At 43.3% G+C, this 16164-nt stretch overlaps 2 protein-coding genes across 5 annotated transcripts in view; one reads left to right on the top strand and one right to left on the bottom strand.

The window, feature by feature from the left end:
* The window catches only part of ATG10 (autophagy related 10), an 80533-nt gene extending 77826 nt beyond the window's left edge, over window positions 1-2707 (top strand). For 3 of the 4 annotated variants that reach the window (XM_052777469.1, XM_052777471.1, XM_052777468.1), the window contains exons 6-8: window positions 1547-1644; window positions 1920-2039; window positions 2427-2707. In XM_052777469.1, coding sequence (XP_052633429.1) covers window positions 1547-1644; window positions 1920-2031 — 210 coding nt within the window. In that variant the 3' untranslated portion in view covers window positions 2032-2039; window positions 2427-2707. The remainder of the gene's footprint in view (window positions 1-1546; window positions 1645-1919; window positions 2040-2426) is intronic. The other variant, XM_052777470.1, reaches the window with a different exon arrangement.
* A 10036-nt stretch (window positions 2708-12743) lies between these two features.
* RPS23 (ribosomal protein S23) lies at window positions 12744-14870 on the bottom strand. Its single transcript, XM_052777472.1, has 4 exons — window positions 14770-14870; window positions 14256-14415; window positions 13348-13468; window positions 12744-12939 (listed from the first exon to the last, which is right to left on the bottom strand). Exons 1-4 carry the CDS (start codon window positions 14771-14773, stop codon window positions 12793-12795), a joined length of 432 nt encoding a protein of 143 aa, XP_052633432.1. The 5' UTR covers window positions 14774-14870; the 3' UTR covers window positions 12744-12792.
* Between the last annotated feature and the right edge of the window lie 1294 nt (window positions 14871-16164).

Raw genomic sequence — 16164 nt, 5'->3', positions numbered from 1 at the left:
GTGTTAACTGTGTAGCAGGAAGACTTATTCTGTGAAGGTCTTCTCTTCAGTGTAGGCAGTTTACTACATGCGAAGATAAAATGCCATCACAGAATTATTAGGGGAGTCTGGCTATACCCGTATCAGCTTGGACAAGGGAAATCTGTGTCGGAGCATATATTTAGTGTTTCTTCTTCTTTGCCTTCGAGAAACAGAGCCACTGCAAGAAGCACACCTAAGGAAAAGGGTCTTTACACAGGAAAAAACACTCCTCACGTTAATCCTCATAGCCAGTCTCTGCCATGGCTCTGGTGAGTAGCATAGCGCAGTGGACCAGGCTCACAGGGCTGAATGGGGAACGCGGTGCAGAGGTGGTGATCCTGCAGTTTTCTCCATCGTGGTCCATGCCTGCTTCTCCCCACCTCGCTGCTTTGCGTTGTGTGCTTCTCAGCTCTGGCAGAGTCCTGGGCTTAGCAGCATCTACTCATGGTCTGCGCTCAGCTGTAAACAGGCTGTCGTGGTGTTTCATATTTGACATCTTTCTTGTCTGGAAACCCTTTCTAGCCATTCCCTGCTGTGCTGTTGCGCCCCTTATTGCGCATGGGGATGAGGTAGGATTTATTTATTTTGGTGCAGAAGTACTAGCGGTGACCTCAGCAGCATTAAAGGAAAATCAGTTCCCTAGGGCATGGTGTGTGAGACAGTCAGATATGCTGATCTCGTGGTATCACCCATGTAAGAGTTGATGAGATCACTGTTATGGCTTTGCACTGAGTGCAAGGCTGATTAAGTCAGAACACGTATTCTGTTCAAGTGCCGGCTGGAGATGAAAGTGAAATCTTTATGGAGCGTTGGATTGAGTTTTCAGCAGCACCGTGTGCAGTGTGAAGGTGGAGAAGAACAGGCAGAGTCTTATTGTGTTGTAGGGACTGTGTCTGACTGCAAACTTAACTGTCACTAAATGATTTTCTTTTTTTCCTCAGGACGGTTTTGACTGGGCTTCTTGAAGAACAACTGGTTTAGGGCATTTTTCTGTAGAATAGCCTAAAATGAGGATATGCCACCTAGTGGAAGTTAAAGCCACTTTGAGGGCTCTTCCTTCTTCATTCTTGCTCCCCATCACAGGCTCCAAATTAAACAGTGTTTACTTCCCAGCACCAGTTTGAGAAGATACAAGCATAAGGGGTCAAGGTTGTTAAAGAGCTTTTCCATGGAGTGGATTTGTTTTATGTATTACATTTGATCAGATACTTGTTTACACAGCAGCTTTGCTTACTTGCAGGTAATGCTGATACAGTAACTTGAGTTACTTTTGCAAACCATTACATTTTAACTAAAATGGTGGCATAGCCAGAACGAGTGATCTTATTTCCCTTTTAAGATAGGAGAATATGGTCTCAAGTATTAATTTGTCAGTGACTATTTGTAGAAAAGCAAAGTGGGTTAGATTCTGAAATGAGAAAAGTTGCATCAAGGATTAACTGGACCCTGCTTTGTCTTTTCCAAATGCATATGGTGTCTTGTCTGTGTTCTTCTTGCATAATAAACAGCTGATATTCTCTCTTAGGAGCACCCCTTACTTGGGCAGCCATTTTTTGTTCTGCACCCTTGCCGGACTAGTGAATTCATGTCTTCAGTACTGACCAGTTCACGGAAACACGACAGGTAACAAACACTACTGTGCCTTGCAGGGCTTTATGCAATGCAGATAAAGTAAATCAGCTGGAAAGTGGAAATGGTCAAAATAACTTCCTTGGCCCAGATAGAGTAAGATTCTGTATTGTCACATAAAGGCTGAAAGTTAAAATACATTTGCTGTAGATAAAGCAAAGGCAGAGCCCTGTCTGAAGTTATTTTATGATTGTCAAGTGTGTCTGCAATTCAGAAAAGGTTGGGATAATATCTTTATGGTGCTTTTTTGTGGTTTTTTTTTCCCCTAGACAGACAAATTACATTATATTGTGGCTCAGTACTGTAGGCCCAGTTGTGGGTCTAAATCTGCCCCTGAGTTATGCAAAACTAGCACCTGAGCAGAATACAAACGCTGATTGAGTTGAAAGGTAAGAGAAAATGAAATCACCTTTTTTCTCTCCTGTCCTCCTATGAAATTAAAAAGATCAGATGGGTAACTGGCAAAAACATTATCTTCTCATTTGGAGCTCTTGGTTCAGTTCATTTAGGACTCACCTTTTGATATTTTACTTACATGGCTGCCTTACTGCTTTACTTACTTTGCAATGAAAATTTGCACTGAGATATGTGCTTGGCACGTTGCTGACACCCTTCATGACTGTCAGAAGGTCCCTGATCTTCTGGGCTCTTTCTCAGGTGTGTAAAAGCATTTTGTGGTGGTCCCTCCAGCATATGGTTGTTGGTGTGATCTAGCATAATTCTGCTACAATGATTTTAATTTCATCTCTTTTTTCTGTTTGATGTCGCCATTTCAGACCTCTGAGCTGAAGAACAGATGATGGTTAGCTGTAGTAAAGCTACTGCAGACTTTCCTAGGGATGAAATCAAACAAAGGAATCCTTCCCGACTGGTAAGCAATGCTGTGTGGAAAGATGACTGTTCATGGCTCTTTCTCTGGCAAGAACTTGCTTAGTTATAGCAGAAGACCTAAGAGTTGGCTGAAGTTGTGACAACAACTCTCAAGCACCACCAAGACCTGAACTCCCTTGTGACTGCATTGACCCCCTGAAGTCACTTATCTCCTACCTCCGTTTTACTGTGGTGTCCTGGGTTCAGCTGGGATAGAGTTAATTTTTACAGGAACCTGGGAGGTGGGGGGGCATAGCCGGGGCAGCCGACCTGAACTAGCCAAGGAGCTATTCCATACCATGTGCCATCATGCTCAGTATATAAATGGGGAGCGGGCCGGGGGGAGCTCTCTCGACTTTCGGTGGCGGAGCGTCAGGTTCCGGGTGGTGAGCAGTTGCACTGTGCATCACTCTTTTTGTATATTCTTTCATTAGTACCGTTGTTTTTGTTGTAACCTTTTTTTGTGTTGTCCCAGTAAACTGCCCTTATCTCAACCCTCGAGGTTCCAGTTTTTTTTCTTTTCTCTCCTCCGTCTCCTCCCTATCCCACCGGAGGCGGCGGGAGGAGTGAACGAGCGGCTGCGTGGTCCTTTGTTACTGGCTGGGCTGAAACCACAACATGTGGTTATGGCCTTAGTAAGACTGTACACAAATGCACAAACCTATGGTTCCGTGATACAGAGTTGAGATGCTGGGTTTGGATCTGCTAAACTTATCTACTAAAAATCACGTCTCTAGAAAATGTGCACCATCTGTGAGGATATGTACAGCAAAATACTTGTAGGATAAGGTTTAAGCTTGTGGCAGTCAGTGTATGGGCTGAGACTACTTTGCCTAGGGACCACCTTCTCCACCACAGCTTGTTGCATGGACCACCCTTGTGTTCCATACCACACACAGAATATCCTAATCCCAGGACTGAATAATACTTTTCTGAGAATATTTTGTGTACTTCATGCTTCAGGGAACAAACAGGATCAGGATTGTAGACAAACAGAGTACTTACAGTCTACATCTGACTAAGCACGTACAGTTCTAGAGTTCAAGGTGCCTAATGCTGTCGTATGAGAACATCTGGCTTTTCTGTGCTTTGCTGCCTCCAAAGGAAGCTTTGCCATACCCTGTGGGAGTTACTGTTGCAGTCAATTAGTACTTCTCATTGTACTAGTAGTTGTTCACAGGTTTAGTCCCTATACTGCAGCCTTTATGCAAGCCTCTCCTGACAGCTGTTGATTTTTGGGCAAGTAGGAATTGCATGGTAGTGCAATCAGTGAAAACCAGTTTAGAAGTAACTTCCATACAATTTTGGATTCTTTCCCAATCACATTTTGTTTGTAGTATAAAACAGACCACAAGTCCCGAGCAGTTGAGATGGAATTACAGATTTTACTTTGTATGTTCAGCAATATGTCACTTCCATACAGAGTCCAATGTATGCCACATCAGAGCTGGAAATGTGAAATGCATTGGGTTTCAGATTCTGGGTTTTCAGATATTTTGATTGGTTGCATATTTTTAACTTGTATCATATGTTATTGGTGGATTGAAATACAGTGCAGTCTTTTAAAATTCCATTGGTGCAGAATTCTTTTGCCAGCCATTTGGAATTAATAATGAAAGCACATAATTTATCTCATTCTGGATCATAACAGCCTGAAAAGCCATTTTTCCATGTAAGATTTATAAAATATGGTCTTCCATTCATATACCATGCCAGCAGCTACATTGCCTTTTTTAACACTTTTGGTAACATATGCTTGATAATTGCATCCATAGCCCATTTTCAAATTTAAGGAAGACTTACACAGGAGGAAAAACAAAAAAACAGATAACATCAGTTTTAAGAGCAGTTCATCCCTGCTCTGTGATCTTCATTTGTGATACAGGGAAACAGAGGGGTAAAAGCAATCAGCCCTTCTCAGCTGCCCAGCATCGGTAAGCAGCTCTATGTCAGCTTCTCCTGTGTCTATCCAGCGTATTGGCACACACACACACTGCGCTGGCTAGCCCTTGGGACCTTTATTCTTGGTATAACTTAGAACTGGCCTAAGGTACCTTTATTTAAAGCAAGGTCTGAATTGGCTCCTGCTGACCTTAGGATCAGGGAAGTGGAAAGGATTTATGGAGTTGCTCCCTATGAACCATCAGCACTGAATGCTGCATCAGCGTATCTGAGGATCAGTTACACTCATTTTCCCAAAGCATCACAGATATTACTTGGTACTGCACTGAGGGTCGAACATACAGAAGAAATTCCACTTTTAAACAATATAAATAACAGAATGCAATACTGAATACAGAGTGGATTTGGAGTAACTTACAGCTGAAATACTAGTTTTAGTGTTCTCTTATACTGGACAAGAGCTGTTCCTTGATAAAGGAGAAGAAGAGAGCCTAGAACAACATTGAGTATTATTTTCAGTACTCAACTGCTAAGCTGCTGCTGTGCAAAATTTATAAGCATCATTTCATAGGCATGTCTTGGAGACCAGGTCTTCCTGTTTCTGTCTTGGAAGCAGAAACTGAGTACAACAGTATTATCCATAATGGGATTTGGCCACTTGGGTTTCTTCACTGTAGGCAAGCATTCTTACTGCAAGTCTATGAAGTGTCATTGCTCTACTCTGAATGTCAGCATCTCATCCATGTGACACTGTACATTGGATGGTGTAACTTACAGATTGTAATTAGAGACAAGAGAAAACAAATATGAAATAAGTCTGGGAGAATATACTCCAGTCACTTTGTCCACTCTCTCAGCCTTCCATTGCACCTTAATCTTCTCTTCTTTTTTTCAAGAATTGAAGAAAAATGGAATTTGTATGTAGACAGAAATAAATATTTTTCTTTTACATGGAGGAAGTCTCAACACCCATTAATTTCTACCTTAATTTATCATTTGTAGACAAAAGCAAGTATTATTTGGATAGGGCACTGCACACTGTAGTAGACTTAAGATTTTCTCTGTCAGAGACTACCCTAGGCACTTGTGTAATGGATGGCTGCACACAGCGGGATACTGCTTTGTCAGTGTCCTGGCAGTCACAGTAATTCCTAGACATCCTCTCCCAGCAATCACTCTACCTCCTGGATATCTTATAACCATACGTTCACTTGGCTGGACACACAAGTTGTTCCCAGTTTCTGAAGCTGTCTCTGTCTTGCTTCCTTCCTGCTGATAACGCCCCTCCAAATTCCTCTTCAGTGCCTTGACCCTGTTCCCACAGTTGCTGAGACATGATGGTGGTAATGGGGAGCAAGAAATGGATAAGCAAGCTGACAGTTACCCTGCCCTGCTACAATTCTTAACACCGTAAACAACAGAGCAACAGAGCAGTGTCATCATCACTATCAACAGTTCCCTGAAATTTGTCCAGAATACCACTAGACAAAAATTCAGCTTGGTTAGTACAAATAGACTAAGAAACAAATACAGGATAACATAAATATTTGGGATCAAGCAGAGATATAATCCTGTTTAGATATCTGCTTTCTAATGGCGTAAGTGGGAAGTAGGCATCTAATTTCCCATTTACATCTGTGCCTCAGTGACTTAGAGGATATTTTATACAGAATGTTTGTGTACAAAAATCCTATTTTATTTCAGAATCAAATTAATTGCAGCACTATTTTGTAATTTTATTTAGTGAATCTATTGAAGATTCTTAGATCTGAACTTGGGTTTTGGCTACATAAATTATCTGAAATCTTGCAGTTTACCAAAAGAAAATTTCCAGTTCCAAACAGTTTTGCAAATTTGCTCAGTTGTTCTATCCTTGCTAATCTGGGAAGACATATTGAGGACCATTGCTTCTGGGGACTTCTTTTTAAGAGAACTGACTCATACCTGCCCTTGGTTACAAGAATCAGCAAGAAAAATGAATTTTGTATGTTGAACTAAGCCAAAAATATGCTTTTCTTTGGAACGCAATTGCTACCTACATAATCCCTCATTTGTGTCAGCATGATCAGGTTAGAATTTAACCCCCATCTGGTCTGCCAGAAGGTTTGTAGTTGGTTGGTTTTGGTTACTACAAGAAACATTCCTTCGGTCAAATTGCATGCTTGTTTTCACAACACTAAATGTTGATCTAGTTAATTAGAGCTGAATATAATGAACTAATCAATATCAATTCTTGCTGTGACTCCATGAATTTCAGCAAAACTTTCTCAATAACTTTTTTTTTTTTTTGGCCATTTGCTATGACGGTGATTTAATGAGTTTGTTTGGACATCTATATTTGTATTGCACAGCATTTCAGTTACAGCACAAATGAAAAACGATTGCTTTTTCCTCTGAACTGTGAAGTTACAATTATTTCCTCCAGAATACTCTCTTCTAGAGAACAGTGTATGTATGAACATCTGTGCATATTTTTAGTAACATGTAGGCTTTTAAAAATGTTTCAAAGAGTTTAGAGCATTTCTTAGCAATAAGTTCTTACCATCTAGAATAAAAAAAATGTATACCTGAAGTTCATAGCTGCAAAACTAACCATGTATTGACTGCTCAGGAAGAATTAGGAATGTATCACACCTGTTATCTTTATGTCCTGGATTTTGTTAGAGTCTTAAAAAACCCTGCACCACAAGGAAGCTTTCACTTCACCACTTGAGAGCTTGTTGTAACTGTCACCTACTGAAGATGAATTTCAGCTCAAGGCGAGAGAGGAGTTCACTGCTGTGTTTGAAAAGAGAATGGGTTTACAGAGCCTCACCTCGAACACTTTCTTTTTCCTCGACCCTGTTTGTTAGAAAACAACATGTTTTCCTGTAGTATTATTTTTCAGTAACGTTGTTAGTACAGCACTCTGGGAGAGGTAGCCCTGTCTAAAGGGCTTAGGCTGCGTGCTTCTCTGTGCACTGCTGGGTTCAGCAGCCATGCGCTATTAGCCTCATCATCAGAGGACAGATGGAGGGAGATACTATTCAGGTGCTTCCTGTCCACACCTGTGTTGCTGCACAGGATTAGGCTATAGATAGAGAAGAATCCCAGTAAGCAGATTTTCACCAGCAGTCATCTGTATCAACAGAAGCAATCCCTCACGTTGGGTCTGTCTCTTTTGGAATACATCACCTTAAAATGCAGAGACCAGTCTTAATGATTTTTGCTTCCGCTGAGCAAGTGCCATAGTTGATGCCACTCCACTTTCAGGGGCAGGTAGAGCCCACAGCAGGGGAGAACACAGGCTGGGCATAGGTTGAAAAAGATTTGGCAAACTGTGGAACTGAACTAATCCTTCTTTCCTTTGCACTTGATCCAAATAAAAATCCTGAACTGAATTCTGGTGGATTCCAGCCAGGCCTCACTCTGCCAAGCGCTGGTTGCTTCTCCAGGATTCGTAAGGTTCATTCTCCTGCATCCAGCCGTCAGGTATTGTTAGCTTCATATGTTTAGCCATGTGCTTTAATATCTACTAATATGCTTTGCTAATGAAGTAGAAACATGGACTGCCGTATCTATTGCACAAGTTCACGTCTTCTCTGATCTCTGTGGATTCCCCTCTGTTATGGTGGATTTGGGTTGTATGACACATAGCTTCAACGCCTCTTCATTAGGCTTAAACCCCCTCCAATAGTGACTTGGTGATGAGGTTTGGCTTGGCTCATCTTCCTTTGACTTCTTTCTACAGTGTCCAGATAACACAAATTATTCCTGGGTACTGACAGAATCCACGGACACATTTGCTAGAAGAATCCTGGTGCCCAAGTGTTGACTAGATGTCATGTGCTAAACATGCTTGTAAAACAAATAATAAAATGCAACTCAAAATGTGCAGCTAGCTTTAATAACATTGAGCTTTACTTGTCCCGCTCCCAGTTCTGTGCATTCTCCTACTCCTGGTAGCTGTTACTGTCCCTTCATCTTAATAGCAGTCTCACTTCTGCTATGTGGCAAGAAGTTTTAGAAAAGGAAGTTAAAACCAAAAAAAAAGCCCCTAATTCAACCAAACCTGCCAAATGTACACATGCTTGATGGACTAATAAGTACCTCTGTTCTTCTCTTCCATGTTTTCGATGTAACAAGATTTCAGGTGGATTTATTCCATAAGCTCTTGTACCTGTGTGTGGCATTTAGCCACCCTTTAGGTATGCAAAGGCAACAACACAGTAAGTGTCCCATTGTCCTAACAGGAACTCACTGAATCAGTAAAAATCTAAATTTCCCATTTTGAAGATTTCCTTTGTTAAAAGTCCACATAAACAACTTTTTGGCTTATACCTTTTACGGTTCAGCTTTTCCCTTCATTGTACTGATAGCAACATCTAGTGGCAAGATTACCTCATGACAATGCCCTACTTTTGGAAACTGGTCTAGCTCCATTTACATCTTCATCTCCTTTACCGCCAGACTGACTTTAGAATTTGAGAAGAATTTGAACTGCGAGGACTTCAATAGTTGTCTTCGCTGGCTGCAGTAAAATCCTTTTTTTTTTTCAAAGGAGTATTACTGGCAGCCCTGCTAATAATTTTTTCTACGCAGGAAAAGCAAATCAAAATATCAAAACAAACAGTTTGCTGGAATAACAAAACCAAAGCTGCTAATTTTTTCAGTTGAAGCAATGTATCTCCTGTAGAAATTGAGCTGGAAACCAGCCGTTGTGTAGGATAACATTTGCATACATAAGACCATGATTTCTAGATTAAACTAGCTGACTGGGATGTGTCTCTTCCACCAGGAACTGCTGTCAGATCTGCAAGCTGTGAGTTGGAGTTCAATGTTCAGGTTTGCTCATCCAGTAGCTTCCAGTCTTACTGTAATTAAGGATCACCTGAAAAAACTTGAGTTCTAGCTGTTTTGCATGTAATTTTGTATCTGATTTCTCTTACATCTGTACCTGCAGTTGGTTTGATGCATAGTATTAGTAAATAGCTGTACTGATGGTGGCCAATGCTTTCAAACCTGGCTGTCTACTTACATTGTTCTGCTCCTAGATGAAGGTTGGATTTCAGACTTTGTAGTAGAATATGCAGGCATCTCTACTGTGTGCTACCTCCAATTACTGCTCATCTATTCCAGGTTTCACAGAAGCATTAGACAGAGCCACAGCAGACGTGGTAAGGACGTATCTGGGATTTCTGGGCATACAATAGCATTTGAAATGAAATTACTGTGTTGCATAAACAGTAGCTTTGATTCAGTGAAGCTGTAAGAAATACTGGGCAGATGTAGAAGATCCTCAAAACCCATCCGCATAACATTTTGGGTGAAAAGAGAACATATCCAGAACATGCATATGGTTGCTGGGAAGAAAAAAAATTACTAGCAGTTAACCCTCCACTAGCCAAGAAAACAGAAGGGCTAGGAAACCAGAAAGCACAGTGAAAATAAAAATGACAGTGGGGTACCCCTGGGAGCTGTGGGGATAGCTGATGGCACGGTCCACGCAGCCTCTTCACTTACGCTCCGACGTGCTAGCTGAGTGAAGCCTGCTACAGGTGCTGTGTATTTATGCCGTATCCAAGATTAGGCAGGGAGTTAAGGCCTCAATTTAATTAAGTCAGGTTCCAGCAGAGGGAGTCTTAATTCTGGAATTGCAGACAACAGGTTTTCCAGAGTTCCCCCATAAAGCTGGGAAAGGGCTGCAGCAAAAGCTGTTTTCGTTATGCCTGGGGCTACTGCATTTACAAGGATAAGGGAAACCCAAGTTCAACATTGCTTCTGCGCCCCAACAAGGATCTGAATCCAAATCTCACAAACTCCCAGATGACTAAGCTACTAAATACCCAGTAGTAAGGATTCTCAATCTGTTCTTAAATTTTACTCCATTTTCATATAAATTAATGAATACTAGCTGAAGGAAGAGCCTTTTGGATGAACACACAGACAAATTGTGATTATAATAAGGCAATTGTTTACACTCTAATTCAGCCAAATAAGTATTTTGAGGTTTTATTGCATAAAATAGCTCTAAGATGAAACAAAGAACCCAGTGCTCCAGTATAAGCTTTGTGCAAAATGTACTTTCAAGGGGCCAAATTCAAGATAAAATATATGAGTGCAAGTATCAACAGAACAGAATATCTGGCAATGATTTAAGGGCTGATATAGAGGGACATGCTGGTTTCTTGGTTGGTGTTCCGTTCTATAATTCTGTATTAGTTCTGGCATCCACATTTTAAAGTGATATTGAAAAACTGGACAACACAGAGAAAAATGATTGAAGATATGAACAGACGAAATACTTCAGTTTTTCCAATAGCCTAATTATGGTGCAGATATCTTTGAAAAGTAAAAAAAAAAAAGCAACTGTTTTTTTAATCTAGCAAAGAAAGCCAAAAAGCCCTACTCAAAGACATGTTCAAGTCAGTACACAGCAGTTAAATGAAAACAGCTGGAATGTACTAAAAGAAATGGGTGTCTTCAAATCAGGCAGACTTGCCCAAGTCCAACTAGTTAAGGCTTAATTTACACTTAACATGAAAGCAGCAGGGTGAAGTTCTATAGGCTGAGCAGGACAGAGATGAGATTAGGTAAAATAAATGGTTTAATAATCCCTTCAGGACCTAAACCTGATGAATTGTATGTCAGGTGCCATTGCCTGTTTTTACAGTAGAAACTAGAACTGCTGTCATCATTGAAGACCATGAATAAATACCATTTTCAACATTTACAGTGACCATTTTTGATTTGAGGAAGGCAGTTTTCCAAAATAAGCATTAAAATGAATGCAATTTCTCCTCCCAACTTGCTTGAGGGGATGTTTTGATTCCTGATGAATTTAATAGTCTCAGAGAAACATTAAGAGTTTTTTTGGCCAGACCTAGTACTAAGAAATTTCATTTCAGTTCCTGTGGGAAGAGTTTTATGACTGACATGATGACTGAAGATAAAATTCCAGCTACACTAGACAGCACTCTGTCCCTTCTAAAAAAGACTGAGTCTGTAATTAAGTTCTGGATTGTGTCATATTTATTACAGTTAATACAAACATCTCTCAAACAGTATCAATGCTCAGCCACTGAACAGATAGATAGGCAAAAACATGGGAGTAATGTATAATACTTCAGGCTTTGAAAAAAAAACCACCCAACAAACCACCCACCCTTACATACTTATGTGACAGTTTTAACTATTTAGTATCCAAAGAAAAAGTAGTTATCCTGTGCTCCTGAAAAGCAGTTGATCTTTCCTTGTACAGCGGTATTTTGCAAAACTGGAATTACCTCTTTGAAAATAAAATACTGAACGACTAGCAAAAGGTCACATAAGATCTAACAGAGATATAAGGAAATCTAACCTTGCTGCCTGACAAATATTTTCATTGTTAAGACTTACATTCCCTCTGTAAGTGCTGCACTAACAACCAGTACCCTTACTGACAGAGGAAAACAAGGAAACCTAACTTTACTGCAAGATGTGGCAGTAAGCTTGTTACTCCCCTGACCACTTCCACTGCAGAAGCCACCCCTAATGATAACACTGATTCATGATGATGCAGCCCCCTTAAGATCATTAAGGCTGTGACACCAAAGCAACAGTTAGCCCACTTTCACTTTTGGTGCACATAGCATGTGTCAGTGCTGTACTGGACCACACGTGCCAGCGTGACACAGTCCTCCCCTCCTCCGTGCCCTTAACAGCACTCCAGCCCTTGTAAGCTATGTAGGTAACGGCGCAAACGCTGCAAACCTCTCCCTTCTCCTGCAACGCAGCCTACTTCCTTAGGTCAGAGCCCCAATTAGCTCAGTGTTAGTGTCATACTTGGACCCAAGCTTCAAAGTCTTTATGGTTCTGCACAAGTGGCAGCGCAGCAGTGCAGAAATTGTTTCATGGGGCCCTCTTCATGACAGCTTTCGGGAAGAAGTGTTTATGAGGGGACAAAGGCCTCAGAGGGATCTATCAGTCCATCTTGACAGCAGGACAGTCGCTACTCTAGTTACTAAGCTGAAGAAGCCTTCATGAAGGCGCTGGGAATCGGGGATGGTCCGCAAAGCACTAAAACACCCCTTCATTCTATGATGTAAGTCTCTGAAGTTCCCAGCGGACAGCTGTGTTGCTCCACACAACACAAAGGTGAATTTGGAAATAAAAAGTGCTTTTCAAGCTCACCTGCTAGTTATAAAGATGCTCTGGCTCTCTTCTGTCATTCAACACCAAACCATTTCTTACAGGAGGAAAAGCCAGCAGCCAACAACAAAAAAAGACAGTACACACCGAAGTCTGAACTATGTCACTTGCAGATAAACATTAAAAAATCTTAAGCCTTAAATAACAAGAAGTTTTTCCAATCAAAAATTTTATTGATATTCTTGGCAAATTGGTCTAAATTTATGATCTTGGTCTCTCCTTCTTGCCCTTGTACAAGGCCAAAAGAGAAACATTGGCTACTTTGACAACCTTGAAGCGAACTCCAGGAATGTCACCAACAGCGTGACCCTTCCGACCAAAACCAGCAACCAGAACTTCGTCGTTTTCCTGCAATGAAAGACCATGTAGTTACAGAGCTATCAATATTAAACCGGTACGTACTTCTGAAATGGCTAACATTAAATCTGAGCCATACCCTAGGCTTTCTAAGGAACGGGTGGAAATACTGAAGGCTATTGGTAAGATATACATGAGTAAAGGCCTACTGCCCCCTTCAGTGTTTTGGAAACATAAGCCGAGATGTCATTTAGCTTACAGCAAGAGCATAGCTGCTAAGAAGCAGAAAATACAGAAACAGCTCCTCAAATTTCATCTGCCTCTGCAGTTACAGCTTTATGATACACGTGGTGCAGAATGCCACGAACCCTTGTCTAACCATCCCCTAAATCTGTCGATTATGTGGGTTTTTTTCACTCTGACATACAACTTTTCATAGACTGACTTCTTGAAAATTACCTCAATGAAGTTCAGGCAACCGTCGTTGGGAACAAAAGCTGTTATTTTTTTGCCATTCTTGATCAGCTGAACTCTAACACACTTCCTGATGGCAGAGTTGGGCTGTTTAGCTTCTACGCCACTAAAATGGAAGCAGATGGAAATAGATTAGCAAAAACAAGTTTCATGAACTAGCAGATACTCATTACACCACCACAAATTACTGTATTATTTTGTAAAAAGTGCAAGTTGTATCTGTACTTCAAAACCTGTTAGTTATCTATTTAGAACTACTCGATATATCGAAGCCCAATTGCTAAGCTAGAGTAAAAAATTAAAATTAATCACCTACAGACACATACTAATTCAGTAAATAAAAATCGGGAGGGGAAATTAAAAAAAAAAACCCCACAAAAAAGAACCACCTTAGAAAGCTGGCAGTGTCCCAAGCTTATAACTAGGAAAGAAAAAAAAAAAAAAGGGTAGAAGACAAGTAGATGGGATCTTTGAGACACGGCAGACACACACACACACAATATCCATGCCACCCCACCCCCGGAATCCTAAACTGAGTTAAGTGGTATTTTTATTCTTTTGCTTCTCAATAAGCAGAATTTTTAAAGTGACACGTGTATGAGGAAAAAAAAACCCTTTCAGCACTGCCACTTGGAAAAACCAACCGTTTTCAATCTAGCACCCAGAAGCTAGCAGAAACGTGGCACATTACAGGCAGCAGGCCCTCTCACGTAGTCAGAAAACAAAACAGCTCAGCCGTGCTTCTTTCTGGAAGTCCCTCTCCAAGGCCTCATCTTCCGGCTGACTTCCCAAGGCAGCCGCCCGCCCCAGGCCGCCCACCGGCCGGCCCCCGAGGCCAGGCGCAGCGGGGCTGCCCGCCCCCCCCGCCCGGTCCCCGGTGCAGCTCTACCCACACTTTCTCCAGGACGATCCCCTTGGCATGCGAGGCGCCGCCGAAGGGGTTGGCCTTCAGCGCCGTGCCCAGGTGCGCCTTCTTGTACTGTTTGTCGTGCCACTTCTGGTCGCGGCGATGGCTGCGGAGCTTCCGAGCGGTGCGGAGGCCTCGGCACTTCCCTGCGGAACAGGGCCGGAGAGGGATGAGGGGGGCCGCTCCCGCCGCCGTACACCCCTCCCCGGGCCCGGGAGGGGGGGCCCAGCGGCGTACGGCCACCCTCTCTTATGTGGGGACAGGGCGCAGCCGGGCCCGGCCGCGTCGCTCCCGAGTGGGTAATGGCGGCGGCGCTACCTCCCATGCGGGCGGCGGGAGGGCCCAGAGCCGGCGGCAGGCCGGCGGGGCTGGGAAGGTAGAGCGCTACAGACCCCGCCGCGGTGCCCCCGCCGCGGTGCCCCCGCCGCCTCGCCTGGCCTGGCCTCACCCCACCCCACGCAGCCCGCCCGGCCCCACGCGGTTGCGGCCGCGGCGCTCACCCATCCTGCCACCGCGGCTGCCGAGCGCGAAAGAAGGAAGGGGGCCCGCTCCGCGCCGCCTAGCTGCGGCCGCGAGGCCCCGCGGCGGGCTGTCCGCGCCGCGCCTGACTGAAACTCCCGCCCGGCAGCGGCTGGGGCGACCCGGCGCGGCCCGGCCCGCTGCCGCCGGGGCGGGAGGAGCGGAGGGTGGGAGTTGGGCTCCCTCAGCGGGCAGCGGAGGCGGCACGTCCCTGGTTTTAACTTGTTTTAATGCGGTTTCTCTGGGAGTTAGCGACCCCGCTAGGGAGGGGGGCGGGCAGGCAGGCAGGGGGTGCGGCCGCACCCCCGAGGTGGGGCAGCGAAAGGGCGCTTCAGCTTCTCTGAGGAAAGGAGGGAGGGCGAGGTGCGAAGGACGCCGGGGGGCAGGTATGGAGCAGTCGTAAAAGCGAGGAGGGCACGGTGGCATCGCCCCGCTTGCTCGTGGAGCGGCCTCGGCTGCAGCTTGGCAGGCCCCTTCCTTCTCCCACAGCGTTCCTGGAGCTCACCGAGCCATGGTTCCTCTGGCTCCTCGGGGAATGTATGCGGCAGGCACCTGCCAGGCCGCTGGCAAGGCGAGCAAAAGCGGAATCTCAAGCGGGGTGTGTTTAGGGTGAGCGAGGGAGATAGCAGGGAGCTCTGATGGTAGCTGAGCCAGGATTTCTTGCTTCTGACTAGAAAAACTACATTGCCCCCAAGTCTTCCAGTGGGTCTACACTGGAGTAGAAGCCTGTAACAGATACAAGCATTTATTAATTTTGAAAGCTGCTGTTGGTCCATACCGGCAAACTAGCAATCTGCAGATGCCAGCTGAACAGGCATAGCTGCCTCATTGAAGCGGTCCACTCCCTGAAAGAGAAAGTCATGAACATTCACTTCGCTTTCTGGAATTACTGTGAAGGGTCAGTAATTAGATGTAAATGTATCTTTACTAACATAACCTGTGTTTACAGCTTAAATACAAAATACATACTCTCTGTGTTTTATGCAGGGCTGTTTTTACATTCAATCTGGATAGAATAAACAATCAAAAAACATTAAATCATAATTAAAAAAACCTAAAAACCCAACAAACAAAACCCAGAAAGCCCAGCAGCAGTTTCAGGAGCAAACATGACTGTTGCAGAAAGCAGCTCTTTAGAAGACACAATTCCAGCGTGGAGAATGCAATTGCTATTTGCCGATTTTAAGAACAGGGAAGTTAATCTTGTAAAAATGCTACAGCTTTGCTTTACAATCTTAAGAATATTAGGAATACTTAAAAGCTGACTAGGAAGGAAACTGCTGAATAAATAAAGTGGATATACTGAAACAAACTGTGGCATTTGGTGCACAAATACTCATTAACACATTAAGATCTAGGAAAGAGATGAGATGATC

Source organism: Harpia harpyja, chromosome Z (assembly GCF_026419915.1).
Source record: "Harpia harpyja isolate bHarHar1 chromosome Z, bHarHar1 primary haplotype, whole genome shotgun sequence".
NCBI classification, from domain to species: Eukaryota; Metazoa; Chordata; class Aves; order Accipitriformes; family Accipitridae; genus Harpia; species Harpia harpyja.
The sequence above is the reverse complement of the archived record's forward strand: the minus strand, read 5'-3'. Positions and strand labels throughout refer to the sequence as shown.